This window comes from Haliotis rufescens, unplaced genomic scaffold (genome assembly GCF_023055435.1).
Source record: "Haliotis rufescens isolate VD_foot unplaced genomic scaffold, xgHalRufe1.0.p SCAF_21, whole genome shotgun sequence".
In the NCBI taxonomy this organism is placed as follows: domain Eukaryota; kingdom Metazoa; phylum Mollusca; class Gastropoda; order Lepetellida; family Haliotidae; genus Haliotis; species Haliotis rufescens.
This window is the reverse complement of record NW_025963902.1, coordinates 7,688,966-7,707,623: the sequence shown is the minus strand read 5'-3', so window position 1 is coordinate 7,707,623 and position 18,658 is coordinate 7,688,966. Positions and strand designations below refer to the sequence as shown.

General features: G+C 40.3%; 1 protein-coding gene across 3 annotated transcripts in view; it reads left to right on the top strand.

The window, feature by feature from the left end:
• The window catches only part of LOC124111502 (ADP-ribose pyrophosphatase, mitochondrial-like), a 74,880-nt gene that overhangs the window by 9,530 nt on the left and 46,692 nt on the right, over positions 1 to 18,658 (top strand). The window contains exon 1 of one of the 3 annotated variants that reach the window (XM_048401199.1): positions 5,983 to 6,171. The exons of 1 other annotated variant lie outside the window; for it this stretch is intronic. In XM_048401199.1, coding sequence (XP_048257156.1) covers positions 6,088 to 6,171 — 84 coding nt within the window. In that variant the 5' untranslated portion in view covers positions 5,983 to 6,087. Of the gene's footprint in view, positions 1 to 5,982; positions 6,172 to 18,658 lie in introns of those variants that run through there. One more of the 3 variants, XM_046471229.2, reaches the window with a different exon arrangement.

Here is an 18,658-nt window from a genome sequence, read left to right as displayed (position 1 = left end):
AAAACAAGGACTGGTCGCCTCGGCGTCAGTATACTGTGTCTGAGTGGGGTATTCATGTTAAACTGCGACATGGTATCTCAGTGGGCTAGCACTATACTCCTGGCATTAGTCCGGACTTGTATGTACAAGCACCCACACCACACACCCACACCCACCCACCCACACCCACACACACACACACACACACACACACACACACACGTGGCTTTAATATAAGTGCAATAATCTTGAACATGACGTTAAACCCCATTCCACCTCACCTCACAGCGAGCAAACAATCAATACGCCGTATTCCAAACCACATCAGTAAACATGTCCAACATAAGCACAGTGGATGTATAAAACATGTAATGTGTATGTTCAGCAGTATGTAACATTGCCCCACTCACGTACGCAAGGTCATGTGACAGTCATGTGACAGTCATGTGACAATGCAACATATAACAATTGCCCGCTTAAGAATTTGTCTGACTGTAAAGACCCACGAAGGATGGTAGGCCGTCCTGCACGGATATAATAGACCTGTGAGGATTCGGGTTAGAATAGGTCTTCAGCAACCCATGTTGTCGAAAGATGGAACTAGCGGGATCGGGTGGTCAGGCTCTCTGACTTGGTTGAACATGTCATCGTATCCCTATTTCGTAGATCGATGCTCATGATGTCAATCACTGGAATGTAACGGGGTAACACGGAGACAAGGTGCAGTTTTGGTGTTGAAAGAGTCCCAGATTCTACGAGCATTGAGGGGCCTGCCATTGTCCTGATGGAACAGTATCCCTCGTGCCATCATAAAAAAAACTTTTTCAATGCAAATTTTAGAAAAACATAATTTTCTCAAAAAGCACGGACTTCTCACAGTCAGGTGATGATTGGCGTGTTGGGCCAATCGTTTTCAACCTGACTTGAGTTTCCTTTAGCCAGGGTAGTTAAACCTTTTCACGATCCAACAATATGTACTTTTTTATTATCAGTTAATGTAGAAAAAATGATGTCTAAATAAAACAGTTTAACTTGGGGTTAATCTCTGGTCAGTATTGAATACCGCTATATTCAGTGATTGTCAATGCTTGTACATTTCATTTCATATTTGCATGGAACCCGTTAATCCCACGAAGAGTAACCACGCTGTATATGTGTATGGGCCAAGCCTGTGTTCACTACGCAATCAGTCAATGATAAACGTTTTAATGGATTGTGTCAAGTCATAACCCATAAGGTCAATAATCCCAAAGTCTCCAAAATGACATTGATGTGCCCACGCCTAATTATTAAAGGTCCTAACTGTTAAAGGTCGGAATTGGTGAATAAAAACACAAGCCAATATACTGAATTATTTCCTTGTTTAAAATTAAGATGTTTTAAGCAAGATGACGTACCGCTGACGTATGCAGAAGCAGAATTCCAATGTGTCCTTTTTCGGTCACGTGTGACTTGAGCTCATCCAGCCGATTAGTCTGACTCGATGACTGTTTTTAATTTATCATTGTTGTACCAGGGATGATGTATCGATTGTCTACGGTATCTCTGCACTAAATGTGTTTGTGTGCATATACCAACCAAATATCTCTCCTTTTTGACTCATTTCCCAACCAATCTACTCCCTTGACACCCATCTATATACCATACCCTCCCTTGAAACTAATATATATATACCAAGCACTCGCTTAAACCAATCTATATACCAGACCCCCCTTAAAACCAGTCTACATACCAGACCCTCCCTTGAAACCAATCTATATACCAGACCCTCCCTTGAAACCAATCTATATACCAGACCCCCCTTAAAACCAGTCTACATACCAGACCCTCCCTTGAAACTAATCTACATACCAGACCCTCCCTTGAAACCAATCTATATACCAGACCCTCCCTTGAAACCAGTCTATATACCGGACCCTCCCTTGAAACCAATCTATATGCCAGACCCTCCCTTGAAACCAATCTACATACCAGACCCTCCCTTGAAACCAATCTGTATACCAGACCCTCCCTTGAAACCAATCTACATACCGGACCCTCCCTTGAAACCAATCTATATGCCAGACCCTCTCTTGAAACCAGTCTACATACCAGACCCTCCCTTGAAACAAATCTATATACCAGACCCTCCCTTGAAACCAATCTGTATACCAGACCCTCCCTTGAAACCAGCCTACATACCAGACCCTCCCTTGAAACCAGTCTACATACCGGACCCTCCCTTGAAACCAATCTATATGCCAGACCCTCTCTTGAAACCAGTCTACATACCAGACCCTCCCTTGAAACAAATCTATATACCAGACCCTCCCTTGAAACCAATCTGTATACCAGACCCTCCCTTGAAACCAACCTACATACCAGACCTTCCCTTGAAACCAACCTACATACCAGACCCTCCCTTGAAACCAGTCTACATACCGGACCCTCCCTTGAACCCAATCTACATACCAGACCCTCCCTTGAACCCAATCTACATACCAGACCATCCCTTGAAACAAATCTATACTCACTGCCAAAAGAAACCCGAACCATATAGAGAAGTATGTTCGTTAAGACGAGATGTTTCCAATGTGTACATGATGACAAAACTCACAATCAGTCAAGCGTTACCACAGTGTCTGTATTCTTATCGCGATATGCTGCACGTGATTTCCAAACTTTAGACGCTAATCCTACACAAATGGTGCATATCGAGTCATGTATCTGTGACGTCACATGTGATGCGATCATGAGCGTCGGTTCACACAACATATACCAGTATGTTCGTTTGTGCAATCTAATATCTCTTGAATATGAGTAATTATTTATATCAACCACCATATAGGGTATCCGCGTTTCTTTTGTCGGTGAGTATATATACCAGGCACTCCCTGGAAACCAATCTGTATACCTCTCTAAAACATCTGAGTGTTATATTTCCATAATGAAATACTGCGAGGGTAGATTACCGCACATTATAAGTAACACCGAGTTAGTGAATCAATAGGCTTTGCATGTGAGCAGGCGGTGAAGAACTCCACACAGTGCTTAGCGCTGTATTGAACCAGTGCAAGTGCGCTGCCTATCTCACTGTGGTAATCGTATGTGAAGTCAATATGTACCGTCTAAGTCTATTCATGGAGTTTTAGTTTTAGGTAACTAAGCTTTAAATGAAACATATTGTGACACACATGAGCTTCTGAGGCAGTATACATCGCGTGTCAGGTGTTGCTATTGAACGGACATTGACTAAAGAGGACTGTTATAGTTTCGGGGGGGGGTTCCTGGTGGAGGAAAGGGTAATTAAGGACTTAAATTATCCTCTCACGCCAAAGTGAGTGCGTTGTGTTTAACGCCGCGTTTAACACTATTCCAGTTATACCACGGCATGTCAGCTTTATGTGGGAGGAAAGCCCGAAGTGATATATGTCTCAGAGGTTGTTCAATCAATCATAATACATTGTCTGGAATGTAATACAAATCCATACACTTTCTTTCAGGGCATGATAAATGAAAATAGATTTCTTATAGCTTCTGTCACGTTATTAATTTACATAACTTAGATCATGGTAGAAAAAAGGGCTTTATATATTTTAGATATTTGTTTACACACAAAAAGTGATATTTAACTTCAGTACAATTATTTTATAAATTCTACAAAGTCTATGTTTTTATAAGATACCTACATATCTACCTGTGTCAATAAATAAATCACGTGAGCTACAACGAAATCGAAAAAGAGGTACATGTATTATGATTTAAACTTATTTATTTTCACAAAAATGTAAAAATGGATTGGTAAACAAGCGAAGCGCTTTATGTTAATACCGTTACTTTACATATAAGAAATGATACAATAAATTGGCACATGCCAAGCCAGATGTGTATATATATGATAAATATATTTGCAGTTTATATTAAACAATTCATTTACTTAATTGAAAATCTGCCAGTTTTTAGTATGAAGTTTTGAATAGAATCTAATGTTCGGATGTGCTCTTCCTCTCAAATGCGAATTTCCGCATAGCACTGTTTGTAAAGAATAACCATGTTGGTAAAAATACATTTCATTTCGAAGAATATAGTAATTTGTACACACAAAATAAGAAGCATCTTCGGTATGATATCCACAGGAACAAGTTTTAGTATCCAAAATATATCTATCATACAGATCTGCGTTAAGATCGCTGCAGCCAAGCCTGAGGCGACTGTAAATAATTTGACATAACCTGTTTGCATAATTTCAATCCCAGTGTATACCATAATCTCCCCTTACATGAAGTAAATTCTTAAATTGTACATGTATTATCTTTCCTTTACGTAATCGCATGATTAGGTACATGTGTATGGCTAAGATTAGATAAAAATCAATTTTATTATTTTTCAAAAGAAATCCTTGACCAAAGATGGTTTTTTTTACCACGAATGTTTGCTGAGCTGGCTTTGCCTACATATACATATACTTTAATCAGCTACCCATGAAGATCTGGGTAGGAATCGGTCTCCAGCAACCCATGCTTGTCTTTAAAGGCGACTAACGGGACTTGGTTGATGCATGTTGTCGTATCCCAATTGTGTTGATCGATGCTCATGATGTCAATCACTGGATTGTCTGGTCCAGACTGGAATATAGCTGGAATATTGCTGAGTGTGGCGTTAAACAACAAACAAACCTTTGTCTGAAAATTAGAGAGTATAGCTTACTAAATTAAATTAGGAAATCAGAAAATGGTCTCATATTTTCCAACACGAATCCTAAATAAACCAAGAAAATAGCCGGAATGACACTGACTTCTCCGTCCTTAATATCCTTTCGCTCACTCAACACTATGAGGTGAGTTGAGGTGAAATGGTGTTCAACGTCGTGTTCAAGATTATTGCACTTATACAGCGACGTGCATGCTCCTGTGTGTGTCCGTGTGTGTGTGTGTGTGTGTGTGTGTCTGCTTGTACTAGCCCGAAATAATGCTGATTTTATAGTGCAAGCCCACTGAGATACCATGTCCCAGTTTAACATTAATTCTCCACTCAGATACAGTATACTGACTCCGAGCCGACCAGTCCTTGCTTTAGCCCCTTAATGACGAGCCCAAGACAGGGTAACAACGAGTACCATCTTTTAACATCTTTTATATGACGCGGCCGAGGATCGAACCATCGACCTTCCGATCCCGGGCGGACACTCTATCCACTAGACCACGGAGACGATGTTTACATAATGAATACCTAAACGGCGAAGATATAAATACTTAATTGATGCTATAATTAAAAATAACATTGAAACAGTGAACACAGGGTAAATACGTATCGAATAGGAACATTAATTTTATCAAACCAAGACCATACCCCATATTTTGGTAAATGGCCGTAATTAATAATCCATTAACAATTAAATACCTACAAACGATGTTTTGCCCTGATTACCAAGGTCTTCTGATTCTTTTCCTATTGGGGTGTACGGGTAGCCCAATCGTCTAAGGCGCCGCGATTCGCTGTGCAGAGTTGCGTCCCTTGGGCACGCCAGAAACCTATGATTGTGGGTTCGAATCCCGGTTCGCCCCGATTATTTTGCTAGGTTTGTTAGCACCATACCCGTGCTCATGGGTTTCACCGTAGTGGTAAACGTCTGAGACCTGTATCACTTCGGGCTTTCCTCCCACATTAAGCTGACACGCCGTGATGTAACTGGAATACTGTTAAAAGCGGCGTTAAAAACCTAACTCACCCACTCACTCTTTTCCTAGTGTGTCATTGTGTTCTCATATCCCTCCAAACAGGCTTCATCAGAAAACATGCATTCTGGCGATGAATAGGGATTGCGGCACAGATAATTGCTACGGAAACTAATATAAAAGCTAATAAGCAGAATTCGGAATACAACAAGCCGACTGGCATCCCCAATAAATGTATTTGACACCAGCAGAAGCCGTTCAAAGCACCTCTTTCCTCTGTCCACGAGGTGCTGACACCAGCTGTTGCTTGTCGATCCATGCTGCAAGTTGTGCACGAGCTGAACGTACGCAGTTGAGGTGTCGTCTGCTCGACAGCGATTTGTCGTCTGCTTGGACACACACATCCGGCTACAGCTAAACGGTGATATAACTTCTGCTCTAGATTGTGCTTGTGATGATAAGCTATTGGAACTGTTACTTGGCATATAGGTGTTTCGGTTGGAAATGGTGGATTGCGGATTCAAAAAGACCGCTGAAGGTAAGAAGGATGATCTGGATTTGAAACATCATGTCAGATCGACGAAATTTTCATTGACAATAACTCGTTTAAGGAATATCAATATTGTAAGGTACTAAACTTTATGCCGAATACATCAATCGATCTTGAAACTTGATTCTTGATCTTGAATGATTCTGTTTGTCGGTGAGAGGGAACTATTTGTAACATATAGTTATATTTTATACGTTAAATAAGATAAAATTAGCATTTTAAATAGATATCACATAAAACGGTGCGTTAGTCAGCCATATGGTTCATCTTGTGACCAGTTACAGACTGTTAGGAATTGTAAATAACGTCATTAACTAGTCATCAGATCATATTTCAAAAATATCATATTCATTAATAATTAACCTATTTCATCTGTCAACCAAACAATCGACTGACCAATCAAAAAATGTATATATATTGATCGTAATATAATGTAGACAAAATACACTGGATACTTGTGGCGGAGTTGTTTGGAGCTCTAGTTCGTTGATAAATCGCAATTTGAAGTGGCGTTATAGCTTTATGATTAACTGTAAATGCTGACGTTATGAACCCGTTGGTAGCCATACTTGTTTATCAACCCGCTCCTTAACGACAGAGGGCGGTCGCGTAGCCTAGTGGTTAAAGCGGTCGCTCGTCACGCCGAAGACCCGGGTTCAATATACAATACAAGGACGTGAGCAAAGACGACATCGTGCATTGCGTGCACTAACATGTGCAGGCCCCAGCTTATGTAAGTGATTCGTACACCTGTACATCTCTGCATCACGTGTGTCGTGAAAAAACGAGCAAAGGATCCTGGAATACGTACGATAACACAATACCGGCCTTTAAAATGTTTATTTAACTCATATTTGTGCAGGACGCGAGAATACATGGTTTGTGTTACCGGTCTTTGACGACTTCAGAATACCTTTGTATTTTTAAGACATGTATATGTTTTTTTTAAATTGTTGTTGGGCGATAGAACACCTGCGTTTATCGAGTACCGGTAAAGGATAGTATTACACATTCGTTTTTTGAGTAAGTTTAAATGTTGTTATATGGGAAACCAAACTCCTATGATCTCTTTCACATATATAACACCAAATGCATTTATACCGCAACCCTATAACGGTATAACTTAAATGTATATGTCAAAATGCTTTGTACCATTAACATCTATATATGTAGTCATATTTCTCTAAAACGTTAAAGGGGCGGTCGGGTAGCCTAGTGGTTAAAGCGTTCGCTCGTCACGCCGAAGACCCGGGTTCGATTCCCGACATGGGTACAATGTGTGAAGCCCATTTCTGGTGTCCCCGCCGTGATATTGCTGGAATATTGCTAAAAGCGGCGTAAAAACATACTCACTCACTTGACGACAGATATTATCCATCAACAAAAAACCTGACCGCTGCCGTCTTAAACTTCAACCCTGAGTTTTGTCTTCCGTCGTCCAACCTGAGCTATCAACCGACAGATATCTTGGTTACAATATTGCTGTGCTGTGATTATAGCGATAGAGAACATGTTGCATTACTCGGACATAAATAAATATTGGTAATACATACATTTGTACACTAAATGCAGTAATATGTGATGGAGAGAGCGGCCTGTCGTAAGTAGTTTCTAGATGGACCATCTCGTTGATGGAGAGATGAGGTCAGGTGAATTGGGGTTTTACGTCACGATCAAAATTAATGCACTGTTAAGCGACGTGTGTGTGTGTGTGTCTGTGTGTGTATGTGTGTCTCTCTGTATGTGTATCTGTGTCTGCCTGTGTGTATGAATCTGTGCCGTAGTTTTGCAGTTTACTCCACTCAGACACAGTATACTGACTCTGAGCCGACCAGTCTTTGTTTTAGCCCTTAATGCCGAGCACCAGGCAGGGTAACAACAAGGACCATGTTTTAACGTCTTTTGGTATGACGCGGCCAGGGATCGAACTACGAACCTTCGATTCTCCGGGCGGACGCTCGAGACCACGGACTAGATGAATCATTTAAGGTGATGTGAGGTAGTTGAGTTTTACGTCGTTTTGACTATAGGTTTGTAGCTGTGGGTGTTGTTGTAGATGTGTGGGTGTGGGTGTGGTTGTCGTCCAAGATGTCGCTCTCGTTCTCTCTTTTATTATATTTCTCGCCGGCAGTGCACTGTCACTACTTACTACCTACCGTCGGTTTCCGTCGGTTGTACATCACAGAGCCGGTCAGTCAATGACAACCTGATCCCATTGCAGAGTTGAACTTTATGAAAATCTTTAATATCTTCAAAATTAACATTCTCATATAAAGTGAGTGTGAGTGAGTATGGTTTTTTAAGCCGCTTTTAGCAATATTCCAGCAATATCACGGCGGGGAACACCAGAAATGGGCTTCACACATTGTACCCTTGTCGGGAATCGAACCCGGGTCTTCGGCGTGACGAACTAACGCTTTAACCACTAGGCTACCCGACCGCCCTCTCATATAAAGAGTGAAAGTGGTTTTACGGCTCATTTAGCAATAGACCAGCGGTATTACAGCGTGGGTTATCCTCCAGTGGGTTTACACATTTTACCACCCGTGAAGACCCGGGTTAGAATTGGTCTTCAGCATCACATGCTTGTCGTAAGAGGCGACTATGCTTGTCGAGACTAGCCCACCGTCTATTAATATTACGTAACTTTTGTCTTGGCAGAGTCCTCTCAGCAAGAATGCATTATGTCGACCATCCGTTTGTCTCGATCTACGGATAAGACGATATACAGTCGGTTCATAGGACTCCGTGTTTTCCACTCGGTGACTTGTTTGATAGCGTGTCATCGACGTGGATCGTTGCGCATAATTTCAATCACTGGATTGTCTGGGGATATAATCGCGGGATAATCGAGGGTGCTTCTGAAGATGGACTTTCCTATAACACAAAATTAAAATATTTTTTCACATCATATTTTATACACGTGATGCAAAATATATATTCCAATATGTACAAGAAATTAGGATTTTCCTTTTTAATTTTTGACATGTGTATTTAACGCACATAAAACATATATATTATACCCAATGTGAAAAATGTATTATATTCCATTAAATGAGAATACTTTTTAAGTTTTGATATAATCTGTTTCAAACGCTATACAAATGTACTCGAAATAGGCAAAAATATGTTTCATTCTAGCAATTACAATGGATGAGAATACTTTTTAAGTTTTGATATAATTTATTTCAAACGCTATACAAATGTACTCGAAATAGGCAAAAATATGTTTCATTCTAGCAATTACAATGGATGAGAATACTTTTTTAATTCTGACATAATACATTTTAAACACGTAAACAAATATACTCGTGATACGAAATATATATTTTATTTCAGCAATTAAAATGAAAATATGTTTTAAAGCTCTGATAAATTTCAATACACATAAAATACAATACAAATATATAGTATTATAGAAAATCGGAGAGAAAAAAACACATCATAATAATATTATTTATCATCCTGATGAAATCCCCAGAACGATAACATGTATTCGGCTTGACTATGACCACGGAGCTAGGCGGGATCACTACACCTGATCGAACCATGTATTAGAGAACCACATGTGCCACACAGAGCTATTGTCCCCTAATCAGGCCTGCGGAAACTTTATGGTAGGCGTTCAAAGCGCAAGTTGTAAATAGTAACGACGACGCGATAGCAGAATGGCGTACTAGATGTCGCATTGTAATTAAACAACAGTAATCGATAAGCCTGCGAACTGTTGTGAATTGGGATAGAGAGAGCTACAACTAGTGTAAGCAGGAAATAATATATTTCGTTGTATGATTTTGTATATTTTAATTCGTAAAGTCAGGTTGAGTATTATATTAACTTCATGACAATGTAGGATTTTTTTATTAGTATGTTTCTGTTGTTTGTTGTTTAATGCCGCACTCAGCAAATATTCTAGCTATATGGCGCGGGTGGTAAATAATCGAGTCTGGACTAGACAGTCCAGTGATTGACGTCATGAGCAGCGATCTACCCAATTGGGATACGATGACAAGCATCAATGAAGTCAGCGAGCCTGACCACCCGATCCTGCTGGTCAAATCTTACAAGAAGCAGAGTTGCCCCTTTCGGCAAGCATGGGCTGCTACATTCGTGACCAACTTGTGTTATTCCAGGACAAGCCGAATAGCGACTCGTGCCCCTCGTGTGGCCATTTTTGTGACCGGATTCCTTCTTAGCGCAAACGGGCATACCTAAAACAATTGTCAACTCGTTGTGTAATGGTTCACATATATTTCCCCATATATAATATATATTTCAGATGCAATTTAAAGCACATCGGGACGTGCGGGATTATACAGTATGACTGAACACATTTAACCGTGTCTTTGGTATATTTTTAGATGCAAGACATATGTAAAATCAAAAATTATTTCTGAGGGATTCATACGCGCATTCTGATTGGTTTGTCGTATTTTCGCACATAACATTTATCGACAGGGGGAGTCTTCTTGCAGGTTACGGAAAGGGGCGAGTGGTGACGAATGGGGTTGCTAAAAACCTATTCCAACCCGGATCTTTACGGGTCTTTTCGTAATAACGAATATCTATGAGAGTTTTCAATGTGTGGGTGAATGAATGCTCCTTACGCCGGAGTGAGCAATATTCGCCCCCATAACGGATATAATTAAATGAGTTTAGGTCAGTAAGTACGGCGTCAGCACCGAAGCCTGTCTTCCCGTATTTAAGCCCCGGGCCTAATTACGGAAAATAGCGTTTACTCATTTAAACCATGTTATCCGAAATTAACCCCAGGGCTCAATTTCGGGAGCTAACGCTTTCTTACCTTAATAGGGGAACACCCTTTGCTGAAATAAATCAGAAACTGCTAAGTTGTTTTAACTGAGAAAATATTAAACATGAATTTTAAATTTGAACTGGACCTACTGTTGAATGCACATGAGGATTTGCCTCGCGTTGTGCATCTCTACGTATTAGGTGAGGTGAAATGGGGTTAAACGTCGCGTCCAAGATTATTGCACTAACATAGCGACGCGCATGCACGCGCGTGTGTGTGTGTGTGTGTGGCTGCTATGCCGATTTATAGTGCAAGCACACTGAGATACCATGCCGCAGTTTTACATGACCACCCCACTCAGACACAGTCTAATGACTCCGAGCCGACCAGTCCTTCTTTTAGCCCCTTAATGCCGAGCGCCAGACAGGGTAACAACAAGTACCATCTTTTAACGTCTTTTGATATGACGCGACCGGAATCGAACCCCACACCTTCCGCTCTCCGGGCGGACGCTCTACCACTAGACTACGGAGGCGGTCTCGCCACATATTAAATTTCGAAGGGAGTAAGTTATCAATTTAAGGAAGATCACTCCAAAATAAATAGCTGCATTCAAATCCATGGGCCTAAATGCGGAATTATTTCCGTTTTAAGGGTCATGAGAGTAATAACGCGTGGGCCTAAATACGGGATCTCCCGGTACCCGTGCCCATGGTTTTCACCAAAAGTGTCACCTGAAAACCCCACTCACTCACCCAGTAATATCAGTGGTTGATAGCGTGAGCCGCGACCCCTCCGTCCAGGCACCATGACACGTAATCTGCGATTTGGACTCACGTTCATCGCATCCTGGTAAGCCTAAGGGACACAACTCACGCGACTTGGCTAGTCGTATCCCGTTTCAGATACAAGATACCACGCCTTTTCAACAAATTCAAAAGGAAAGACAAAATCAGATTGCAGCATTTCACAAGTTTGAGGTTTGAGGTTTTTAAGTATTGAGTAGACATACATACATATTACTGCAAACATATGTTGGATTTACTTTGGCGAAATACATTTACGTCAGATATAAGTTTAAATACGTTTATGACACTGATTCAAACTGGGGCGGTCGGGTAGCCTAGTGGTTAAAGCGTTTGCTCGTCTCGCCGAAGACCCGGGTTCGATTCGACATGGGCACAATGTGTGAAACCCATTTCTGGTGTTCCCGTCGTGATATTGCTGGAATATTGCTAAAAGCGGCGCAGAACCATGCTCACTCACTCACTGATTCAAACTGACATTAAGACAAAGACCCACTGGAGTGAGTGAGGTGAAATAGGTTTTAACGTCGCTTTAAATATGATTTTTTCCCCTCATAGCGACGTGCATGCACGTGTGTGTGTGTGGCAGTTTATACTAGCCCGGATTAATGCCGGCTTTATAATGGTAGCTGACTGAGATACATGCTGCAGTTTAACATCAATACCCTACTCATGGGATCAGACACATTGTATCGACTGATACCCGGTCTGTCCTTGTTGTATGCCCTTAATGCCGAGTGCCAGGCAGGGTAACAACAAGTACCATGTGTTAACGTATTTTTTGTATGAAGGGCCAGGGCATCGAACCACTGACCTTCCGCTCTCGGGCAGACGCTCCATCCACAAATGGTTCTATTGTTCACACGTTCACTGATCTTGCGAGGCCCTCCCCAAACAACAATTTACAAATATCAACTATAAATGATAACAATTTCGAGTGACCCCTGCAGTGAATATATTCATGTCATCTCCTATAAAACGTAGCATTTAGGACATCATCAAACAGCGTTAATAACTACTGACACAGTCGTCTAAGGCGCCGCGTGCAGAGAATGCCAGAAACCTATGATTGTGGGTTCGAATCCGGTTCGCCCCGATTATGTTTCCAGGTTTGTCAGCACCGTACACGTGCTCGTGGGTTTCACCGAAGTGGTAATCGTCTGAGACCTGCATCACTTCGGTATTTCCTCCCACATTAAGCTGACACGCCGCGATATAGCTGGAATACTGTTAAAAGCAACGTTAAACCCAACTCACTCACTCACTCACTCACTAAAACGGGCCTTACTGCATCAAGGAAAGTTTTAAAGTTGATACATTAAGAGATAAGCCCATTCCCTAATGTATAATTTTGATATGAAAGTGTTGATTTGACACCTCTGAATTGTATTTAAAACCTAACATTAACGCTGAAAACACAATGCCACCCTTTTTTAAATGATAAACCATGGCTAGTCGCAATCTGATTTGGTGAGTGTGCACTAATGAAGTGTCGCTAAAGATAAAAATAGCTCATTGATTAGAAAAGCCAGACAGCAAGGCTTTCGATGATTACTCAAATCACCTTCTTAAGTAGATTATTATGGATAACAAGGAAACCTCATTACCACAAACGTCCTTCATTCGCATAGACAGGTTTCCGGACTAACAAAATTAATAATAGTAATAATAATAATAATGATAATGATGATAATCATAATCATCATCATCACCATCATCATCGTCGTCGTCGTCTTCATCTTCGTCGTCGTCGTCTTCGTCGTCGTCGTCCTTATCATCATCTATCTGTATGGGGTCGCCTCCAGCAACTGTTGTTGTATTCGCTATTACGCTAAAGGGTATTCCATTAAAAGCCTTACATATGCCTGTTTAAGCGTTTATTGCCATCATGCTTGACCGATTGAACTAAAGGTCGCCGTGGCTCCCTAGAGTAAATCCACCATACAAGCTTAAATGTATGTGTTTGTGTAAGGATGTTTCCGTGGAGATGAAAAACTACCAGTAGTTCCCACCCGACCCATGTCGTGTTTGTGTGGTTTCCACTGGGAATGCTTATATTACGGCTTGTCAATTTGATGTAGCGGCAGAGCCTGGAGTGGTGCAGGTGAAACCCACGAGCATGGGTATGGTGCTGACAAACTTAGAAACATAATCTCTGTTCTCCTTGGAAAGAATTGTTTTATCGCCAACGTAGGGTTGTTTTATCTCCTACATAGGTGTGTTATATCTCCTACGTAGGCTTGTTTTATCTCCAAGGTAGGCTTGTTTTATCTCCAAGGTAGGCTTGTTTTATCTCCTACTGAGGTTTGTTTTCTCTCCTACATAGGTTTGTTATATCTCCTACATAGGCTTGTTATATCTCCTACATAGGCTTGTTATATCTCCTACTGAGGTTTGTTTTATCTCCTACTAGGCTTGTTATATCTCCTACATAGGTTTGTTATATCTCCTACATATGCTTGTTATATCTCCTACACAGGTTTGTTTTTATCTCCTACATAGGCTTGTTATATCTCCTACATAGGTTTGTTATATCTCCTACATATGCTTGTTATATCTCCTACACAGGTTTGTTTTTATCTCCTACATAGGTTTGTTTTATCTCCTACTAGGCTTGTTATATCTCCTACATAGGCTTGTTATATCTCCTACATAGGTTTGTTATATCTCCTACATAGGCTTGTTATATCTCCTACATAGGCTTGTTATATCTCCTACATAGGCTTGTTATATCTCCTACTGAGGTTTGTTTTATCTCCTACTAGGCTTGTTATATCTCCTACATAGGTTTGTTATATCTCCTACATATGCTTGTTATATCTCCTACACAGGTTTGTTTTTATCTCCTACATAGACTTGTTATATCTCCTACATAGGTTTGTTATATCTCCTACATATGCTTGTTATATCTCCTACACAGGTTTGTTTTTATCTCCTACATAGGTTTGTTATATCTCCTACTAGGCTTGTTATATCTCCTACATAGGCTTGTTATATCTCCTACATAGGTTTCTTCTATGTCCTACATAGGTTTGTTATATCTCCTACATAGGTTTGTTATATCTCCTACATAGGTTTGTTATATCTCCTACATAGGTTTCTTCTATCTCCTACTGAGGTTTCTTCTATGTCCTACATAGGTTTGTTATATCTCCTACATAGGTTTGTTATATCTCCTACATAGGTTTGTTATATCTCCTACATAGGTTTGTTATATCTCCTACATAGGTTTCTTCTATCTCCTATTGAGGTTTCTTCTATCTCCTACTGAAGTTTCTTCTATCTCCTACATAGGCTTGTTATATCTCCTACATAGGTTTGTTATATCTCCTACATAGGCTTGTTATATCTCCTACATAGGTTTCTTCTATCTCCTACTGAGGTTTCTTCTATGTCCTACATAGGTTTGTTATGTCTCCTACATAGGTTTGTTATATCTCCTACATAGGTTTGTTATATCTCCTACATAGGTTTCTTCTATCTCCTATTGAGGTTTCTTCTATCTCCTACTGAGGTTTCTTCTATCTCCTACATAGGTTTGTTATATCTCCTACATAGGTTTCTTCTATCTCCTATTGAGGTTTCTTCTATCTCCTACTGAGGTTTCTTCTATCTCCTACATAGGCTTGTTATATCTCCTACATAGGTTTGTTATATCTCCTACATAGGCTTGTTATATCTCCTACATAGGTTTCTTCTATCTCCTACTGAGGTTTCTTCTATGTCCTACATAGGTTTGTTATATCTCCTACATAGGTTTGTTATATCCCCTACATAGGTTTGTTATATCTCCTACATAGGCTTGTTATATCTCCTACATAGGTTTGTTTTATCTCCTACTGAGGTTTGTTATATCTCCTACATAGGCTTGTTATATCTCCTACATAGGTTTGTTTTATCTCCTACTGAGGTTTGTTTTATCTCCTACTGAGGTTTGTTTTATCTCCTACTGAGGTTTGTTTTATCTCCTAGGTAGGTTTGTTTTATCTCCTACGTGTGTATACATGTCACCTCCGTGTCATATATCCCATGTAGGCTTGTTTTATCTCCAAGATAGGCTTGTTAAATCTCCAAGATAGACTTGTTATATCTCCTACTAGGCTTGTTTTATCTCCGACATAGGCTTGTTGTATCTCCTGCGTAGGCTTGTTTTATCTCCAAGGTAGGCTTGTTAAATCTCGTCTAATCTCATTAACGTCTAAATATTGACACTTGCGTTTATCTCCCATGGGTTGTTCTCCTTGGAAAGAATTGTTTTATCTCTAAGGTAGGCTTGTTAAATCTCCAAGATAGGCTTGTTAAATCTCCTACTAGGCTTGTTTTATCTCCGACATAGGCTTGTTGTATCTCCTACTTAGGTTTGTTTTATCTCCTACGTGTGTATACATGTCACATCCGTGTTATATATCCCATGTATGCTTGTTTTATCTCCAAGATAGGCTTGTTAAATCTCCAAGATAGGCTTGTTATCTCCTACGTATGCCTGTTGTATCTCCTACGTAGGCTTGTTTTATCTCCTACGTGTGTATACATGACATAGGCTTGTTTTATCTCCAAGGTAGGCTTGTTAAATCTCGTCTAATCTCATTAACGTCTAAATATTGACACTTGCGTTTATTTCCCATGGGTTGTTCTCCTTGGAAAGAATTGTTTTATCTCCAAGGTAGGCTTGTGTTATCTCCTACTAGACTTGATATCTCCTACTGGGCTTGTTGTATCTCCTATATAGGTTTGTTATATCTCATACTGAGGTTTGTTTTATCTCCTACACGTGTATACTTGTTATCTCCGACTTAAGCGTGCTATTTATCCCACGAAGGCTTGTTTTATCTCCTACATAGGTTTTTTATCTGCTACGTAGACGTGTGATATCTCAGATGTAGACGTGTGATATCTCAGACGTAAGCTTGTTATATCTCCCACGTAGGCTTGTTTTATCTTCTACGTAGACGTGTGACATCCCCGGCGTAAGCTTGTTATATATCAGACGTCGGCTTGTTTTATCTTCTACGTAGACGTGTGACATCCCCGACGTAAGTTTGTTATATATCAGACGTAGGCTTGTTTTATCCCCGACGTAAGCTTGTTATATAACCCACATAGGCTTGTTTTATCTCCTACGTACGCTTGTTGTCTCCTACTTTAGAATTGTTATATCATCTATATGTACTTAGGCTTCTTGTATCTTCTACGTGGGCTTGTTTTATCTTCTACGTAGACGTATGATATCTCCAACGTAGGCTTGTTTTATCTCCTACGTACGCTTGTTGTCTCCTTCTTTAGAATTGTTATATCATCTGTATGTACTTAGGCTTCTTGTATCTTCAACGTTGGCTTGTTCACAAAATGTTTGTCTTGAAACACTGACTGATTGTGACAACAAAGCTCAAAAACATTGCTCGGGCTGCCAAATTTCCCGAGCACCGCCCCCCTTTAATCCTGCAATGTATGATATAAACGGAACCCGTCCTTGAGGTTTATATCCCCTAGTTTCGCCACCTGTTGTTTCTGCGCTATCTGTCAGATGAGCCCACAGTAGGGGCACATGGAATCCTCGCGTGCCACGTGCACTTAATGACGTATGATACAACAGTAACAGGTAATCACTGTTATCTGTAGATTATCTCTCAGAATAGACATTTTAATGTCATACAAAACACAAATCCGGAAAACATGGTCAGAATGACCTTGTGACAATTGTTGTCAAAGAGTATCTATTCCTGTTGTGACATTGATCCCTTTGTACCATATTTCTCCTAGTGAATTATTCCATGGAACAGTTTTTACAAGGAAAACTTTTCCCCGACCGGGAATTTTGTGTCCTCACATTTCTCTAACTGAAATATCCGGTATAAATGTCCTTGTGATAATATTCCCTAACCTAGCTTTGACCATAACCTCTACCTTGATATATAAATGTTTGTTTCTTTGATGTTTAACGCCGCGCGCGCGTGCGTGTGTTGTTTTGTGTTTGTTGTATACGCTATACTCTATCCCAGCTCCATGACGGCGGTCTGTAAATAATCGAGTCTGGACCAGACAATCCAGTGATTGACATCATGAGTGATATATAATGTATTCTGGGCGTTAACTATGCAAGTTGATTTCTTCAGACCAGAACAGAACAGAAGTTGATTTACACTCGGGCCGGGATACTCGGCATATGAGGTACAAATTTACCAATATGTATACATAGGACGGAGGGATGGTTCACATGGAAAATATGACAGTTTCTAAAATGCCATTACAGAATGTACAAAGTCTTTGTACAACACTTATCTTTTACAATAAAAAGTTGTTGTTTTTTTATTTAAACATTTTTGGGTTTATAGCGTATGAAAGGGAGACATATATATATTCCGTTGGTGTTTGAAAAATGGACAAAGAAAAATATAATGGAATTGATCATGTCGCAAAGATTCGAGTTCTTTCATTTACAGGAATTTTGTGCCACCTGCTTAATTCAGTAGGTAAATGATGGCAGGAGGCTCTAAACAAGAGGAATTTAACAGCCAAAGCGAAAGGGATACTTTTCAAGGACTTCAGTTTTAAAAATGCGATTTGTGATACCATTAGAAGAATTTGTAATCTCTGCATTCCATGTTTGAGTTGCTATATCAGACAATCGTACCGAAATGAGTTCAGGGCATTAGGAGGTGAGGTGAAATTGGGTTTAACGTCGCGTCCATGATTATTGCACTTATATAGCGACGTGCATGCACGTGTATGTGTGTGTGTGGCTGCTTGTACTAGTCCGGACTGATGCCGATTTATAGTGCTAGCTCACTGAGATACCATGCCGCAGTTTAACATGAATACCCCACTCAGACACAGTATACTGACTCCGAGCCGACCGGTACCAGTCCTTGTTTTAGCCCCTTAATGCCGAGCGCCAGACAGGGTAACAACAAGT